This window comes from Camelus bactrianus, chromosome X (assembly GCF_048773025.1).
Source record: "Camelus bactrianus isolate YW-2024 breed Bactrian camel chromosome X, ASM4877302v1, whole genome shotgun sequence".
NCBI classification, from domain to species: Eukaryota; Metazoa; Chordata; class Mammalia; order Artiodactyla; family Camelidae; genus Camelus; species Camelus bactrianus.
In genome coordinates this window covers 91,806,853-91,823,903 of record NC_133575.1, presented here as the reverse complement: position 1 = coordinate 91,823,903, position 17,051 = coordinate 91,806,853, and the positions used below count along the sequence as shown (strand labels likewise).

General features: G+C 36.9%; 1 protein-coding gene across 8 annotated transcripts in view; it reads left to right on the top strand.

Moving 5' to 3' along the window:
- KLHL13 (kelch like family member 13) overlaps nt 1–17,051 on the top strand; it is a 160,364-nt gene that overhangs the window by 109,950 nt on the left and 33,363 nt on the right. For all 8 annotated transcript variants that reach the window (XM_010947417.3, XM_045510958.2, XM_045510952.2 and 5 more), the window contains one exon: nt 14,699–14,840. In XM_010947417.3, coding sequence (XP_010945719.1) covers nt 14,727–14,840 — 114 coding nt within the window. In that variant the 5' untranslated portion in view covers nt 14,699–14,726. The remainder of the gene's footprint in view (nt 1–14,698; nt 14,841–17,051) is intronic.

Sequence of the window (17,051 nt, the reverse complement as noted above, 5' to 3'; positions counted from 1 at the left end):
GCTAACCAAGGAGACACAAATTGGAGATAGATACCAGATTTTAAAGTCCATATTCCTATTATGGTGATCATTTTGCATTATATACACATATTGGATCATGTTATACACCTGAAACTAATATAATGTGTGTGACTATACCCCAGTTTTAAAAAGAGTGCATATTCCATGAGATGGAAAATGATGCAATTTATGTTTCAACTTGATGGTCATCTTTTTAAACAAGAAGAACGGAGTGCCATCCTTTAAGTTGGATGGGGCTTAGGTGCTTTATAGCATACAAGTGCACGGATTTTACCTTACCAGCATCAGTAATTTGATCCCGGACTATATGATGTAATCTTAGTGAAAAATGAAATTACGTTGAGTTTCCAATTATAGTAAAATATTTTTACTGGCCTGACTTGCTATGATGAGGATATATGTTGTTTTCACCCAATTTTGCCTCTTTTATGGTGTGGAGTGTACCTAGCTCATTGGACAATACCTCCTATGATATGGTTCAATGGAGAAATGAAATAACATCCTTCCATAAGAAAAATGTAAATAAAAACAACTTTCAGAACTCTTGAATCTAGCCTATACAACAGATACTGGAAATTTTGTATGAAATTTATTTATAATTTTTAAATGTCCTCATTTAGCATAGTTAAATATAGTACAGTTTATTGAGTGCTACTGTAAAAATGCCAAGCACTTTGCAGGCTGGCTCCCAAACACTCTCTGAGGGTAACTCTTCTCCCTGTTTTACACTAAGGGCACAGTGGTTCAGAGAGGTCAATTCACTTGCTCAATGTTACACTTCAAGTAAGAAGTGAAGTGAGAATTCAAATGCAGGTCTGCTTGATTTCAGCGATCTTGCCTTCTCTAATGCCTTTTTGTTTTCACAGACTTTTGCTACTTTCATGCCATCTGATAACTAGGAAATACCATACTAGGATTAAAACAAAGAAGTATGACAGGCGAGATCAACGTTTTCGAATTGAGTGGTGGTAGAGGGAGAAGTTAGCTTTACTTTGTGGTCCTGTCAAGTGGTGGAGTTGTGGTAAAGTAGTGGGACGATTATCTTGACTTGCTGATGTGCTATTGGGATTAACCTCATTGTTTCCTGTTTCTTTGGAAGCACTACCTTCATTGGCCACCACCTTCCCCCCCACCCCCACCCCCAGTAATTAGCTGCCATTGACGCTACTGTAGCTGATGTGCTCTTTTTAGCACAGTCCTAGGGTACTACCCAGTCAGTAGGTTTAGTACTTTCTTGTGGACGAGACTCTCATTGCTTAATTGTGTGCAAGCACTCAAAAAACTCCATGTGTGAGTTTTCTATTGCTACCATAACAAATTTCTGCAAACTAATGGCTTAAAGCATCACAAATAAATTTCTTCTCATAGTATTTTAGGTCAGAGGCCTGGTATGGTTCTCACCTGGCTAAAATCAAGGTGTTGGCAGGGCTGTGCTTGCTTCTGAGGCTCTAGGGGAGAGTGCATTCCCTGCTCACTGGGATCACTGGCAGAATGCAGTTCTTTGCAGTTGGAGGACCACCCAGGTCCCCATCTTCTTGGGGGCTGTAAGCCGAGGCTGGAGCTCAGTTTCTAGAGGCTCCCTTCCTCCGTCTTCAGCGTGAGCAATAGCAAGAGTCTTTTTCACATCTCTCTGACCCACTCTCCAGCCTTCCTCTTTTGCTTTTAAGAACTCGTGTGATTAGATTGAAAGGTGCAGGGACTTGTTTGAGTTTTTTATTTAAAAGGCTTGAATACTGTGTTTTAGAACATGAAAACGTTGAGAATGAAACATTATGAGAATGCTAAGAGTGGTGAACTCATAGGAGTGTCTGTGGGCTGCTGGGCTAATCCAGTGCTTATGCTGTCACTCTGTCCTTCCTCTCTCCGCCGATTTCCCTCCCTCTTGGAAGTCTCTCACTGAAGTTATTCAAATCCCAAATGACCTTTGCTCATCTACAACTTGCCCTGTAACATCTTCTATTTTCACTTTTTGTTTTTCTGGTTTCAAAAATAGAGTGTTTTTTACTGATCAGTGAGATCAGACCATGACATCTTAAAAAGAGTATATTATCTTATTTGAGATTCTTTGACTCCAAGAGCTGGGAGGAACCCTTAAAAATCACTCTTTGTCATACTGTTGTACCTTGAAAGAGAATGTGATATTTTGATATAGGAAAAATGTAAGGCGAGTGGATGGCTGTGTCCCAGGTCTTGGTTGAGTCCCTGGGATGCGCCACGCCAAGTGAGGGTCCTTGGCTTCACTTCGCACAGGAAAGAATTCAAGAGCAAGCCACAGTTGAGTAAAGGTAGATTTATTCAGAGAGATATATACTCCATAGACAAAGTGTAGGCTGTCTCAGAAGGCCAGAGAGGCCACAAGGGGTGGGGGGTCAGTTAAAGTAAAAGTATATACACACTCCATAGAGTCTTGGAAGGCGAGGGAGCGAGAGGGCTCCAGGTATGGTGTTGCTAGTTTTTATGGGCTGGGTAATTTCATATGCTAACAAGTGGGAGGATTATTCCAACTACTTTGGGGAAGGGGCTGGGATTCCCAGGAATTGAGCCACCACCTACTTTTTGACCTTTTATGGTTAGCCTGGGAACTGTCATGGCATCTGTGGGAGTGCCATTTACCGTGTTAATATATTACAATAAGCATATAATGAAGCTCAAAGTCTACTAAAGTCACATCTCCCACCATCTTGGGCCTCAGAGTTGAATTTTCCACCTTCTTGGTGTTAACTGCTGTGTCATTCCTTGAATGTCTGTGCCTTGCCCCCTTCCTTCCTGTATCAGTTTAAGTCTGGTCACTTTCCTTCCACCTGTGTACATTTGTATTTGATGGTTGAACCCAATCTTTTTTTTTTTTCCTTCTTTTTTTTTAACAGGAGGTACTGGGGATTGAACCCAGGACCTCATGCGTGCTAATAAGCTATGCAGTCTACCACTGAGCTATACCCACTCCCCTAACCCAGTCTTAATTTATATTTCCTTTTTATTATTTTATCCCATTTCATCAATTGTATTACAAATCAATGTCAAAAACCAGCTTACTATAAAAACCTCAACTAGATTTCTCTTTATAGACGTAATTATACCAGATTTTTTCTTGTCCTACACTGAACTGTGTTCCTAATTAACACACAGTTTGACCTAGCTTTAGTTTCTGTGAACCTACAAAATATTTGAAATAGAATTTTGAAAAGTATATGGATGTTCTAGGTTGTAAATAGATTATCCAGTAGATAATCCCTCAGTGTCACCAAATTAAAGTGATTTTCATTCACTATGAGCACTTTCCTATAAAGGGTGTGTATATGTAATTATTTCTGAATGATTCACAGCTAAACGAAAGTTCATGGAACTGGAACCAAAATTTTCTCATCTTAAATAGACTGATGACCTGGCTCATTAGCATATTTTCATAGACACATTGCTGAAATATGTAAATAGATGTAATTAGAGACTCTTTTTTTTTTTTTCTTCAAATGATGTAATACACCACCTCATCATCATGAGATTTGGCTTTCTTTCATATAATTGCAGATTGTATTTTTAAACCCCAGTACCTCTATTTAAATAAATAAATAAAACCTGATTACTTCCCCCTCCTCAAAAAAATGAATTAAAAAAATTTTTTTAATCTTAAATAATAGTAAGGAAAGTTGATGTTATTATTTTTTTATTTGGTGCTTATTGCTAAATATGAATTGACACACTTCCGTACAAGGAAGCAAAGCTTGCAATTAGTTACTGTGGTTTATATAAATTATGCAACATGGCACTTGTTAGTAGATAATGTTGAGAATGTATTATTATTTTTATACCATTTGGTAAATAATTATTTCTTTTACTTTGATCCTTTTGCAAGCAAGTATCCTGCCTGCTCTTTGTTTCCCTCCCTCCTAGTGCAGTGCCTGGCACATAATAGGTGCTCACATGTTGAGACCATAAGAGAAGTCAGAGTAGTTTTTAGGTCTGTAGCCTTGTGCAAATTACTTCACTTAAAGAGTGTTACATTTCTTCGTTTGGTCTATGGAGGAATCTAATGTATCATAGTCTTGTTAGAGAGTAAGTTATGGCTATCTTTCCTATGAAAAGAACTAATGCAAAATTCTGATTCTGTTCCTTGCTTGTTGATAAATACCATGATGCTGGCACAGACTGAAAGTAATTTTAGTAGAAGCAATTTACCAATGACCAGAATACTTTAGTCATGGCTCATCAAATTGTAATTTGATAAAGAAAATAAGATTATAATCTCTTCCAAGACAGCAACTACCCTTGAAGTTAAGAGTTATTTGACTTATTTTCACATGTCCTTTACCACAGTGGGGAAAACTATTTTAGACAAGTTTATATTTTAAAGCTAGCATGGTTGCACTTAAACGTGTTCTCTATGTATAGTTTGAAAAAAGGAATGACTGACAAGGAAAAAAAGGAAATCTGACTATGGTTTAGGAGAAATAAATTTAAAATTAATACTCAAAAAATCACCCACATTTGCTTATGTTCTGAATTGTTTTATACTTAAAAGACCTAAACCTAATTGCAAAGGTTTAACAGATACTGAATTTAAGTTTTCCTTCTATCAGAAATATTTTAAGTAAATGCTCTCCCACATTACTTGGTTAACAACAGAAAAAAAAGGCATCGCTGTTACTATGTGTGAAAACAACATATTCTAAAGCAAAACAATGGATAGTTTGTGAATAAATTTGGATGTTTATTTTCAAATCATTAAATATATATTTATTTTGAATTTTTTGCCAGAATGTGCGATTAGTTAAGGAAGGCTAGTCCAGGAAGCCTTGAATCTAAGATTTAGGTTTTGTTCAGCAAGCAATGAGGAGTCATTGAATACTTTTGAACAAGGAAGTGACTTTCAGGCTATAAATACAGTCACAGTATGCGAAGAAGCTATACTATAACAAATATGTAATATATGTTAATAACCCACCCAAGTAAGAAGTCATAGGTAGTGGAAGTGTGTTAGGGGCAATGAGAGTGGAGAGGCGATGAAAGATAAGTGCATACTAGAGATATTTAGTGGTACTTTGTCAGTTGCCTGGGCACAGGAGATGGGGAGGAACCAAGAGTCAAAGATGACTGAAATATTTTGATGATAACAATTTTCTTTTAGCATCCAGAATATCCTATCATGTCTCTCTTGAATGCATGGCATCTACATACATGTGAGATTCCTGAACTTCCTTCTGACTGACCAAGCTTCCAGGAATGATTATTAAGTTAAATTCATTTCCATGAGAGTACCTTTCAATAAATCAATTTTCTCAGGAAAGCATGATCTATAAAAAATTTGGATTCTTGAGATTTAAAAATGACTTATTGCTTCAAGAAAGAGCTGTTGTAGGTAAGGGGAGTTGAGGGGAGTAGCACTTGGACTAGCGATTTCCAACTAGCTGGGCAAACTTTTGATACCTTGTCCCTGCTGTCTCATCTACTTGGTGACTCTTCTCTGTCTCCTTCTCGCCTGCACTGTGAGAGTCAGAAATGATCAGTTGGGGTATGAAATACTGTGTTAAAGGACTGTATGGACGGAAGGAAAGGGATGCTTCTCTCTGGCTTACTACCCATCTGTCCTCTTTGTCTCAAACAGATCGAGGCAGTACTTCATACTACTTCATAATTCATAGATAGCTTCTACAAAACACACACGCAGTCTGAAAATGCTCCAGTTTGCTTTAAAATTTCTTCTTAAATGACTGGAAAATGTGAATGCTTGATGCCTACAGTCATATTGTTTAAATGATATGGTCTACCTCAACTCTTTTTTAAGTTCCATCCAAGAGCACAAACTCTCTTTTCGTCAGAGGCCATAATGTTCCTAAAAAGAAATACCTTGCCCTCAAAGTGGCAAACTCCCCAATGAATTATAATTTGCATCTACTCCTTCAAAAAAGATAAATAACCAGTCTGCCTTCCAGGAAACTTACCAATTTTATTAAGAATATTTAATATTCAAGGTAAACAAATACAGTCATGGTACATGAATACTTTGCCCAAAGGACTCCTTCCTGTGTTACTGTGCTATGGACAAAATCTTATCAAGTTATTTTGTAGAGCAATTTTTGTTACATTAGCAGAGCTGTCTGTAGCTCAGTCATGAAATGCATTGTGACATGGAACTGAACATTGTAGTGATCTTAATGAAAATAGTTTTCTAGGACTGTAGTAAAATGGAGACTCCTGATGGTATTTTAGAGAAAAAATCACAAGCCATTTCTGCATTTCTACTCTGAGAATATGTTGCTTGAATGGGTAGATAGGTGAGTGGGCTGTAAGTGACCGTGAAGATTTTTTTCATCTCCTAACAACCTGAGAACTTAAGGTCAGAAATGATTATGTTTCTTTACAGTAAGCATTGTACAAGAGGGATAACTTCAAGTCTTATAGCAAAGTTTTATTTAAAAAAAAAAAAAACCTTAATGGTGAGGCAGATGGGTACAGAATGGAAAATAATTTTAATATGAAACATTATACTGGAATTAGACTCTGCTTCTCTAAGCTTCATATCTGAGACAAACTTGAGAGAACTATCCTTAGTGTGATTCCCAGACTCTTTGAGTCTTCTGATTTTTCTCTTTGTATTACTTTCCCTTGTCTTAAAAATATTGGCTGTCATATTAAAACATTGGTTTGATTAAATCATATTAAACACGGCTTTTGATTTGATGTATTCATTGAAATAATTAGAGATGCCTCTAGGTCATTGCAAAATCAAGGTTGAGATTTGTTGCATTTATTACAGGCTTTGAAGGCAGAATCAGTGGGACTCGTAGAGCTGCCAATTATAATTCTTAAAACATGGAGTGCAATTGGCTATAACTTTTAAGTTTGAAAGTCTTACTCTTTGTTTTTTATCATATTTCCTTTTAAAAGAGAAATAAACATTCCCTTAAGACCTGGTCATGAATTATTGACTTTGTGAAGTTGAATATAACGAGGAAATTCAGCAAAGACAGAAAAGGATTGGATTTGTTACCATTTGATTAATGATTCTCCTAGTCCCAAAGAGATTTGTCTCAGTGATTTCTAATTGGTTTTGAGTTTGTGGAATCTGCCTTTATAATAAAGTCTAAAATTGGATAACTTGGATGTTTGAATATTTAATAAACTGAAATTTTAGGCAGGTGAAATGCACCATAGGTCAGTCATCACATTTCAAAGTTGGTAAGCTACAGATAATAGGAATAAAATGACAACTTGATTCACAAATCCTCTGGGAGCAAAAACCTACTTGATAGAAAGTTGGCCTGGGTGTTGGAGCTCCCATTCCACTTTTTCCATTTGGCGATTGAAGAAAGAGAAGGCAGGCTCCCTGCCTTGGATATGGCTAGACTTCTCAGTGGCGGGGCTGGGGCTGGCTGTAGAGGGAGAATCAGCCTTCCAGAGGGCTAATGCTTTTCCAGAGGATTATAACTATTTCCTCTGTGCACTGGCAAGGGGACTGTTGGCAGTCATGGGAGCCCACATGTCCACATTGCTGTCTCCCTGCCACCACTACGCTTATGTACTCCCTCACTTTATATGGCTTCTTAAAGCAAGGGAGCTTCGACTTCGACTTAGCTTTTTTATATAGTAGGTAGGAAACCAGTGTTTAAAATTCATTTTTTTTAACTGAAGTGGAGTTAATTTACAATGTTATATTAGTTTCAGGTAGCATTCATTCTTTTGCTTACTCTTTTATTTCTACTTTAGGTATCTATCTATGTACTATCTATCTATATTACATCAAAATATAATGAGAAAAAAAATATAATGAGAAACTTGAAGAATAGAAATAATATATAAACCAAGCTTCCAAACAGAAAAATTTCCTGGTCTAGATGCCTGAAACTTGATGTAATATAATTGGCATGTGGATTTTAAAAGATGAAGAAAGACGAAAGTTTTGAAATATGGTAGCTAGAGGGAGCAAACAGTAATTGTCAGGTGTTTCAGGGGCAGGATTGAGATGTTCAGGGCAACTGTTTTGTGGTTTGATAATGAACTCTCATCCCATGAGAGTTACCTACTGAAGTATCATTTGTCATTCCATGTGTTTAGCACAGTTCCCTCATCTGTGCCATGGTGCTATTTCTGTGATTGTGATGGGTGGCTTTGGAATTCAGAATCTGTTCTTTTAAATGTTGAGATCAGTAATATAAAGTTCTCCCTAAACTTGATCTGAGTATATCCTAGGATATGCTGCCTCCTTAGCCCATGTGTGTTGGGAGAATGGCATGAGAGATTTTGAGCATTGGTATTGTCATTATGGAAGGAGTGGTAAAAATGGGTCATTTTAGACTGAACTAATTCAACCAACCAGTTGCTTCCCGATAACAAAATGTGTCTCTCTGAGATCCTCCTTGTGTTTATAAATTAAGCATTGAAATATCAGTTGCTTTATGGCCTCTCCTCTCTGCTATTGTTTTTTTGGGGGCTTGACATCAGGGGAACAACGTGGGCTCTGAAATCAGACTCAGGTTCCAATTGTAGTTACCAGACTCATGGTGAGGACTTCAACTCTCTGAGCTTCAGTCTCCTGTCTTGAAAATGGGATTGCGCTGAGGATTAAGAACATGTCTGGCACAGTGCGTAGTACATAGCAGGTGCTGGGCAAACCATCTTATTCCTATGTTAAAACTGACATCAGCTATTTATTAATGTGGTTTTATTTTAAATGTGACAGACATATGCAAATAAAGAAGCTTCTTTACTTTGGAAAATCATTTTCCAGTCTGATCCTATCACCTTGAACTTTTTTTCTCTTTTGTGGACTCTGGTATGGCTGCAGCAGGAAAGAAAGCTTTGGAAAGATTAGCAGCTCTTTTATATCATCTGTGCAAAAGATTTCCATTAACAAATTTATTGCAAGTTGACAGTAATGTACTTATATGTATGTCATTAAAAATACAAATAACTAACCAAAGCTTTAGCTTTCTTGACTCCTTTCAGGCAAACACCTTATTAAGGAGGTATGTTCTCTATAGTTTCTTAAACAGTGATTACGCCTTATTAAGAGAAGTTGCTATCATATTTATAATTTCCTTGTGGAATGATACTGTAAATGACATTTTAGTTGGGACATCAGTATTTTAGGTTTTAAGGAAATATCAGGCTTATTTTATATATATCAACTTACTTCATGAATTGGAAAATTTCTTTCTTATTTTTAAGAACACTTTCCCTCTTTTTTTTTCTTAATGGAAGTTGAGGGGGAGAGAGAGAGAGCATATGTGTATATGTGTGATTCAGTTTTTGATGGAAGAGGTGAAGGAAAGTTGATTCTAAATTTTGAGGTAGGAAGGTTATTAGCATCTTCAGAATTCAATGCAGAATGCATACTTTGAATCTATAGAAAAATCAGTGGGAAATGACTTCTACCATCTTAAGTTTTGAATTTATTTCTCATGGGGGAGGGAAATACCTTGACAGATTTAGCACTCATATTCAAATGAGTCCGAGAACAGGTGGCTAAATTTTTCCCCCACCTGCCAACGCAACTTTATCGCGAGAAATGTTTCATTTAGCAAATGCTGCTGCTAGCCGACACGTCTTGTCTCTGTTTCCGAGCAGAAAAACAAATGGCGGGGGAGTTCTTCTTTGAAGAAAGCCTTTTTCTTGATTTTCTTTTTAAATTGTGAGTGTGAGAAATGTGTATTTTATTTTTCTGGGGGCTGGGTGGTGGAAAACATAAGTCAGTGCCTTGATTAACTAACTTGATTTCTTGTGTTGCAATACCATTCATGGCTTTTCTTTTTGTTTTTCTTCTTGTTTTGTTTTGTTATTGTGGCTGTTCTTGCACACTAACCCACTGGCACTGACTTCCAGTTATAATACTATTTTACTCTGGAAAATTGCAGTATTTGAATAATACTTTTGACACTAACTCAGAAACCCCGGCTCTTTTGTTATCATGGAATTACATTACTAGCATTGCATACATTGCTAGGTTTAACCACTTGGTGATGTAGCAGTCACAAGCAAGATGAAGTGCTATGAAACTGACCCAGAACTAAAGAGAGAAAAGTTAAGGGCTTTGTTATACTTTTTACCTTTCTGCTTTTTCTCTGATTCATTTATTTTTTTCCCTCAGAAATTAAAAACAATACAGGAAAGTAAAGGGACTAGTTTGACAGGTGTTCTGATAGTCTTGGGCAATACGTGTTTTCGGCAAGTACATATATCTTACTAGCATGCTTTATGCGTAGCGCTGTAAATGTGCTGTGCGAGCAAGAAGTGAACGTGCCGGGGCCTGGGTTGGCACATACGTGTAAGAAACACCTACCGAGAAGTCAAGTGTTTAATGTGTTTTCATGCTAATAATTGCCAAAAGCACGAAAATGTCCCCTTTCCCTTGACAAGGATGTTTGACCTCACTGGCTTTCTGTATAACGTGAACCAGCGCTGGCAGTGATAGAAACCAAGAAATTGAGATACATATTTTATCACTTATCAAGTCAATACCTTATTTTTTAAACAGGGAAGTACTCATTTCGGTGGGTTTTGGGGAAATGTTTTTTGGTATGGAGACTGATGAGTGTTTTAAGACTGTTGGAGGCTTTGGAGCCAAGTGATGCAGTTGTGGGATACTTTTCCCCATATATCACACCAACAAACCTGATTGCTACAGTGAGTTCTGAGACACTGTTCTTTATAGAATGTCTACCAAACTATTACCTCTTCAGAACGATTCATTGTAGAAAACGTATTTGAACCAGACTGACAGAGCACTCGTGCTGCAGCCCACCTACCAGTAATACACAGTCCTTTCTTGTCATGGTGTTCAGTAGAAAAAGAATTTGTACATTTTATGATTTTAAATTTTTCATTAAAAAATCCGTCAGGTGAACAGTACCATGCAGGTGGCAGGGGCTTAATACATGTTTGCACTAGCAATTTTGAGAATCTATCTTCCATGCTGCTCTTTGATAAATTTACAGGTTTGCTTTAATTTGCATATTCTGGAATACTAATGAGGTTGAACATTTTTCTGTTAACCATTTGTACGAAACCATTTGTTTATGAATTGTGTGCTTATATCATTTACACCTGTTTCCCATCTTTTAAAATATGGAAGGCTTTGAGGCAACATTACAATGTTAGCATCACCCTGTTAAAAGTATGACAATTGCTTAGACTTTCTGTTTCCTTTGTCTTCAAATAGCAGTGCAGAGAAATGTCCTGTTCCCTGTATGTTTGATTTGACCACCTTTGCAGTGCTTCCAGTAAAACGATCAGAAAATGCCTCTATCTCTACCTAATGCTCTTTGAAAATGTAATTGTTCTCTTTGAGCAAGTATGGTTGACTGATTCATGGACACTTTGTGAAAGATTGCTTTTGTGCTCTGTGGTTGGTCATTGTTTAGAAAATAAGATGTGTCCAGCGGTAGCAGGGTGGGCAGGAGTGCTGTGGTAGCAATATACAGACATTGTAAGAAAAAGATTCCGTTTTTAGAAAGAAAACTGATGAACACAGTCTCTCTCATGAATAATGTCACAGGATTAATGAAACAGGGCTATTTGGGCAGGATTTGCTTGATTCTACGTTAGCATGTAGAAGTGACTCCAAATTTTTTTTTTCTCCTCAAATAATAATGATTTTCAGCAGAATTAGGAAATTATTCTTATCACGTGAGTTTACATAGGACAAAAGCTCTTCTGCATATTTGTCTTATAAACTGCAAAGCTGTTATCTATTTATCTCCTATAAACAGTTGATTTTTCAAACTGATGGACTGGAGGAGGTGTTCTATTATTAGGTAGTCCTGGAGGAGTTAGTGGTAATTGATAATCCTATTGTGTTTCTGACTGCCTGCATTACTCATGGAGTCCACCCCCAGACTGGGAAGTTATCTAAACACGAGATTTCTTTAGAAAAATTGTCCTGAGGAGGTTAATCCCTCTATATCAGGGTTTCTCAACCTTGGCGTTTTTGAAATTTTTGCCTGAGTACACCTTTAAAGTGGAGACCTTTCCTGTGCATTGTAGGATGTTTAAAAGCATCCCTCTAAGATGACAGTAGCAACCCTGCTCCCCCACCACATTGCGACCATGTAAAATGTCTCCAGACATTGCCAAACATGGCGAGGGGAGGAGGGGACAAAATCCCCCTGGTCCCCCCCCACAACTCAGAACCACTTATATTACTTCTAACCATATGACTTGGAAAAAAAAAAGATTAAAAATATTTATTTGTTCTTGAAATTACTCAGATAATCATTCCTTTAAGGACAGTTTGATGTAATTGTGGCTTGGGATTTGCAGAGAGGTTTCACCTCCTTCCAATGCTCTTCACGTCCAGTCAATAAAATTAGTGAAAAGGAGATAGAAGGGAATATTGAATCTGCTGAGAAGGTGGACATGGCATGTGCTGTTACTGAGGCAGAAATAATAGGGAGTGTTCTGAATGTTAAAAAGTCAGAAGATGTTGATAAAAAGTCATGAAGATGATGATTTTAGTGAAGGCTTCTTTAGCCTTGGAAGTAATTAGTTAGAAAGCCAGACATATTATCTTGCCAAGAAAGGGCTGCATTTTCACATTGTGCTCTTCAGTTTTTAAGAGCAAGAGACAAATGACATGTAAACAAGTTGTTATCTGCAGTTTGTTTGAAAAAAAAGCAATTTCCAGATATGTCATAGGGGCAATGTGATTTCAGCTTTACTCCTGTCTCTTTTACATCTGTGGTTCTATAAAAATGTTAATTGATGATCATTTAAAGCACTGCATGATAAAGAAATGTCTTTGGAATGATCCACAGAAATGAGATTCTGTATTCATTCAGATGACATATATCAAACCTCTCATGTTCCAGGTTCTGTGTAGGGAATACAGAAACTAATAAAACTTTCTGCTTGAATGTCCCATTAAAATAATTCTAAATGAATGGAAATTTTCTGATTAGGGATACCAGTCACCATCAATCTATTTCCTACTTTTCCAATTGATTCTGTAATTTTAAATGTCTGTCTGCAAAAGCTGCCTAAAAGTATGCATGAGTGTATGTATGTTATATATCATATATATAATTTAATTCTTTTTAAAAGCTATTTCTGAAACTAGTGAAAAGCTATATTCATTTTCTTTTATGCTTGTTAAAATCTTACTTAAATTATTCTCTTCTTTATTAAATATCCATAAGGGTTGAATAAAACATGGCTATATATTATTAATTCATCTTTTGGTTATACTATGGCTCTAATATTGTTAAGAAGAATTGATGTCACCCTTAAGGCCAGGAGTTTTGCTAATGACTGCAAGATTTAAATCCATTTGGTTGGTGTTGGAATTCAAAAAGCAGGACTTTTATTAAAAGTATGGTCTAGTCTTAAAACTTTTTTTCCTGTTAAAACTGATCAACTTAGATTGTAGGAATGGTGGGGGGAAAGGTGAAATCTTTAAGATATTGGATAGACTCAAGTTCTTAAACAAATCATTCAACATTCAGGAAGTTACAAATAAATAGGAAAAAGAAAGAATTCTAGCACTTGAAAATGCATTTTCCTTCCTGATGTCCATTTTAGCGGTCTGCATCATGAGCGTACAAACCCGTTCAGAACCATGGCCTCCCTGCTCTTAGGCAGGTGATTCAGAAATAATTTTAGTAGTGTATACCTAAGGAAACACAAGTCTGCCTAGTCTAAGGAATGATGAAAGTTTGTGCCATGGTGGTCAATTTTTAATGTAACCTGAGGCCTTTTATCTATTAAATGTTTCGCCATATTCTCTGTGAATCCAACTGACCTGTTGACCACAAGTTCTCAAATGCTTTTTATGGTCCCTGAAAAATTGCTAATGTGATATATGCATGGGCAGAGCTTGTGTTAATTATTTTTATTATATGTTTGTTTGAAAAGATGGAAAGGCCACCACCCTGTGACTATTCAGCTAAATAATCCCAAACCGCTAAGTGAGAGTTACTGCTAGAAAAAGAAGTTATTTCATGTATAACATTTTTTGTTCAGTTGAGGTTGATTAGAAGAACTATAATGACACAAGAGGTAGTAACGTGTTCGTATATCACAGTTAACCTCTGGTGTTTATTAATGGGCTCTTTGGAGTTTGGAAGCCAACTAGACTTAGATTCAAATCCTGCCTAATCATTTTAATAACTCTGTGACATTAGGTAAGGAATGTTTAACTCTTCTGTAGCCCATTTTCTCTACCCTTAATAAAAAGGAGATAATAGTAGTACCTGTTGCAATGGATTATTTTAAGGGTTATATGAGATCTTGGGTCTACATTTCTGGGCAAGTACCTGATATTAAGTGACTGTTCCATAAATGATAGATATTACTTCTATCTTTCTAAAAGTAAGTATTCCAAATTACTTTTAACTGTGAATAACACAATTTGATGATATTGCTGCCTGAACAACACAATACCAAAGCAATTAGTCTGGCACTAAAAAAAAACCAAACCCTTTGTGATTATAGTTTTGAGCCAGCTTTTAGGTTGATTTCTCAGTTCTCATTTATCTATTCTGACCTTGGAAAGCTTTTTACACATACAGATCTATTTCTTCTATGATGTGGACTGGTATGAACCTACAATACAGTGAAACGAAACTCAGTAGGTTCCATAGTCAGATGATTGACACATAATCAGATGAGAGACTATAATAATTTCATTATTGTGAATTATATGACAAGTTTTAATTTGCCTTCTTTTCTGATTTAAAAAACTTTTCAGATCTCTAGTGGAAGAGGAAGACCAGCACATGAAATTGTCCCTTGGAAGCAGCGAAATGGGCCTCTCATCCCATTTGCAGTCTTCCAAGGCAGGAACCACACGCATCTTTACCAGCAATACCCACAGTTCTGTGGTGTTACAGGTAATCCCAGCCAGCCATTTTGCATTACTTACGTACCTTTAAAAACCACCCAGGGTTTTTGTGGTGTGGAATCTTGATAGTGTCAGGCGTGTGCCTGTGTGTGGACAGGGAGTGTATGGGAACTCTGTGTACTTTCCACTCAACTTTGCTGTGAACCTAAAACTGCTCTAGCAATGGAATGCTACTCAGTCATAAAAAAGAAAGGAATAATGCCATTTGCAGCAACATGGATGGACCTAGAGATTATGATACTAAGTGAAGTAAGTCAGACAGAGAAAGACAAATATCGTAGGATACCACTTATGTGTAGAATCTAAAAAAAATGACACAAATGAACTTATTAACAAAACAGAAACAGGCTTACAGAGATAGAAAACAAACTTATGGTTACCAGGGGGAAAGGGGCAGGGAGTGATAAATTGAGAGTTTAGGATTTGCAGATACTAACTACTGTATATAAACTACTATATATAAAATAGATAAACAACCAAGTCCTACTATTAGCACAGGGAACTATATTCAATATCTTGTAATAACCTGTAAGATAAAGAATATGAAAAAGAATATATTTGTATGTATAATGGAATCATAAAGCTGTATACCAGAAACTAACACAACGTTGTAAATCAGCTATACTTCAATTTAAAAAAAGGAAAAAAGGAAAAAAAACTGCTCTAAAAAATAAAGTTTATTAATTAAAAAAAAAAGCGAACAAATAGAGGCGAAACCTTAAGGGAGGAAACTGCACACCTTCTTAATGTTAAAAAAAAATCTTCTGAATTCCCTCTTTGTTTTGTTTGTGTAAGGGAGGTCTTGCTATCTTGCCCCTTTCTTACAGAATGTTGTAACTGGCAACACTGACTTTTCATTACATCTCAGCCAATGTAAATATCAAAAAACTAGTCCCCACACTCTATTTTCTAGTTCCTCACTTGCAACCTGTTTTACTGTCACCTTTATCATAGTTCTAAAGATCGTATTTATTTGGTGTCTCAACTCACATTGGCAGTAGTAGGTGTGGGAGTCGGGGTGAGGACTGCTGGACACAGACGCACTGATAAATGTAAGAAGTGATAACTGACATCAAAGGAGAGGACAGGAAAACAATAGAAAGCCAAAAGAACACAAAAAGCTGCAATGTGGAGCTATTTAACTTAGGGAGAAGCCGTCCAAGTGCTTCTGACTGTTGTGGATACTCCCTGACCTCTGTGGGTGTTGCTGAATTAGAGAACAATATAACACCGGATGCCCATAAATTTCTTCTAGACATAAGTAAATTATATCAGTCTTCTCGGCTTAGTAAGATAAGGAAAGTAAATCCTTCTAAATGTATTTTTAAAAGAAATCCCCCCAGATGAATTTCATGTATATTTGTGCTCAAGCACCATTATAGGGAAGCAGTATATAGTGCACCGTGTAGTGTAGTAAAGCCTAGGGAGAGAGAGGCTTGTACACGCTGTGTGGCCTTGTTGTGTCATGTGATTTCCCTGGGATTCGTTTTTCTTATCTCCATAATGTGGCTCTTGAGTAGGAGACCTCGACATTTTCTTCTTGTTCCCATCTGTGATTCAGGGAGATCTCATTTTTCCAACGCTTCAGTTTCTACCGGGAGCTGAGGGCTACAGTTTGTTGTCCCATGGGTATCCTCCGCAGAAATGTGAGGATCAGGAAGGAAAAGCTTCCCATCCCCTGTTATCTTAGTTCTGCGGAAATGGTTTAATTGTTGGTTGTTGGTTTTTTAAGGTTAGGAGAGGAAGAGAATGAGGGGTCAAACAGCTAGGAAAAGCTAACTGAGAGGAAGAGGAAGAGGTTTTTTGTTATATTCAAGTACTCCTAAAGAAAAACAGAGAAAGGTTTTTTGTCATGCTCAAGTACTTTCCCTAAAGAAACATAGAGACGCACCGCTCCGCTATACTGCTCTGTCCACAACCAGAGCCAGGTGTTAAAGCCAGTGTTTGTGGTCCTACTAATTTTTAAAATTTACTTAAAACTAAATAATGAAAGCCACTGCAGTGTAGTCAAAGAGATTTAGAACAGCAATTTTTATTGCATCTCAGAATCCTAAGGAGGAGGACTTGTTGAAACAGTGAGCACCAGGATCCACCCATTCTTTTCTGTATGAAAAATTCTGGGGGTGGGGCCCAGAAGTATGCACTTTTAACAAGTTTCCAGGCGATGTTGCATGTCCAGGGAACGTACTTATAGAGGCAC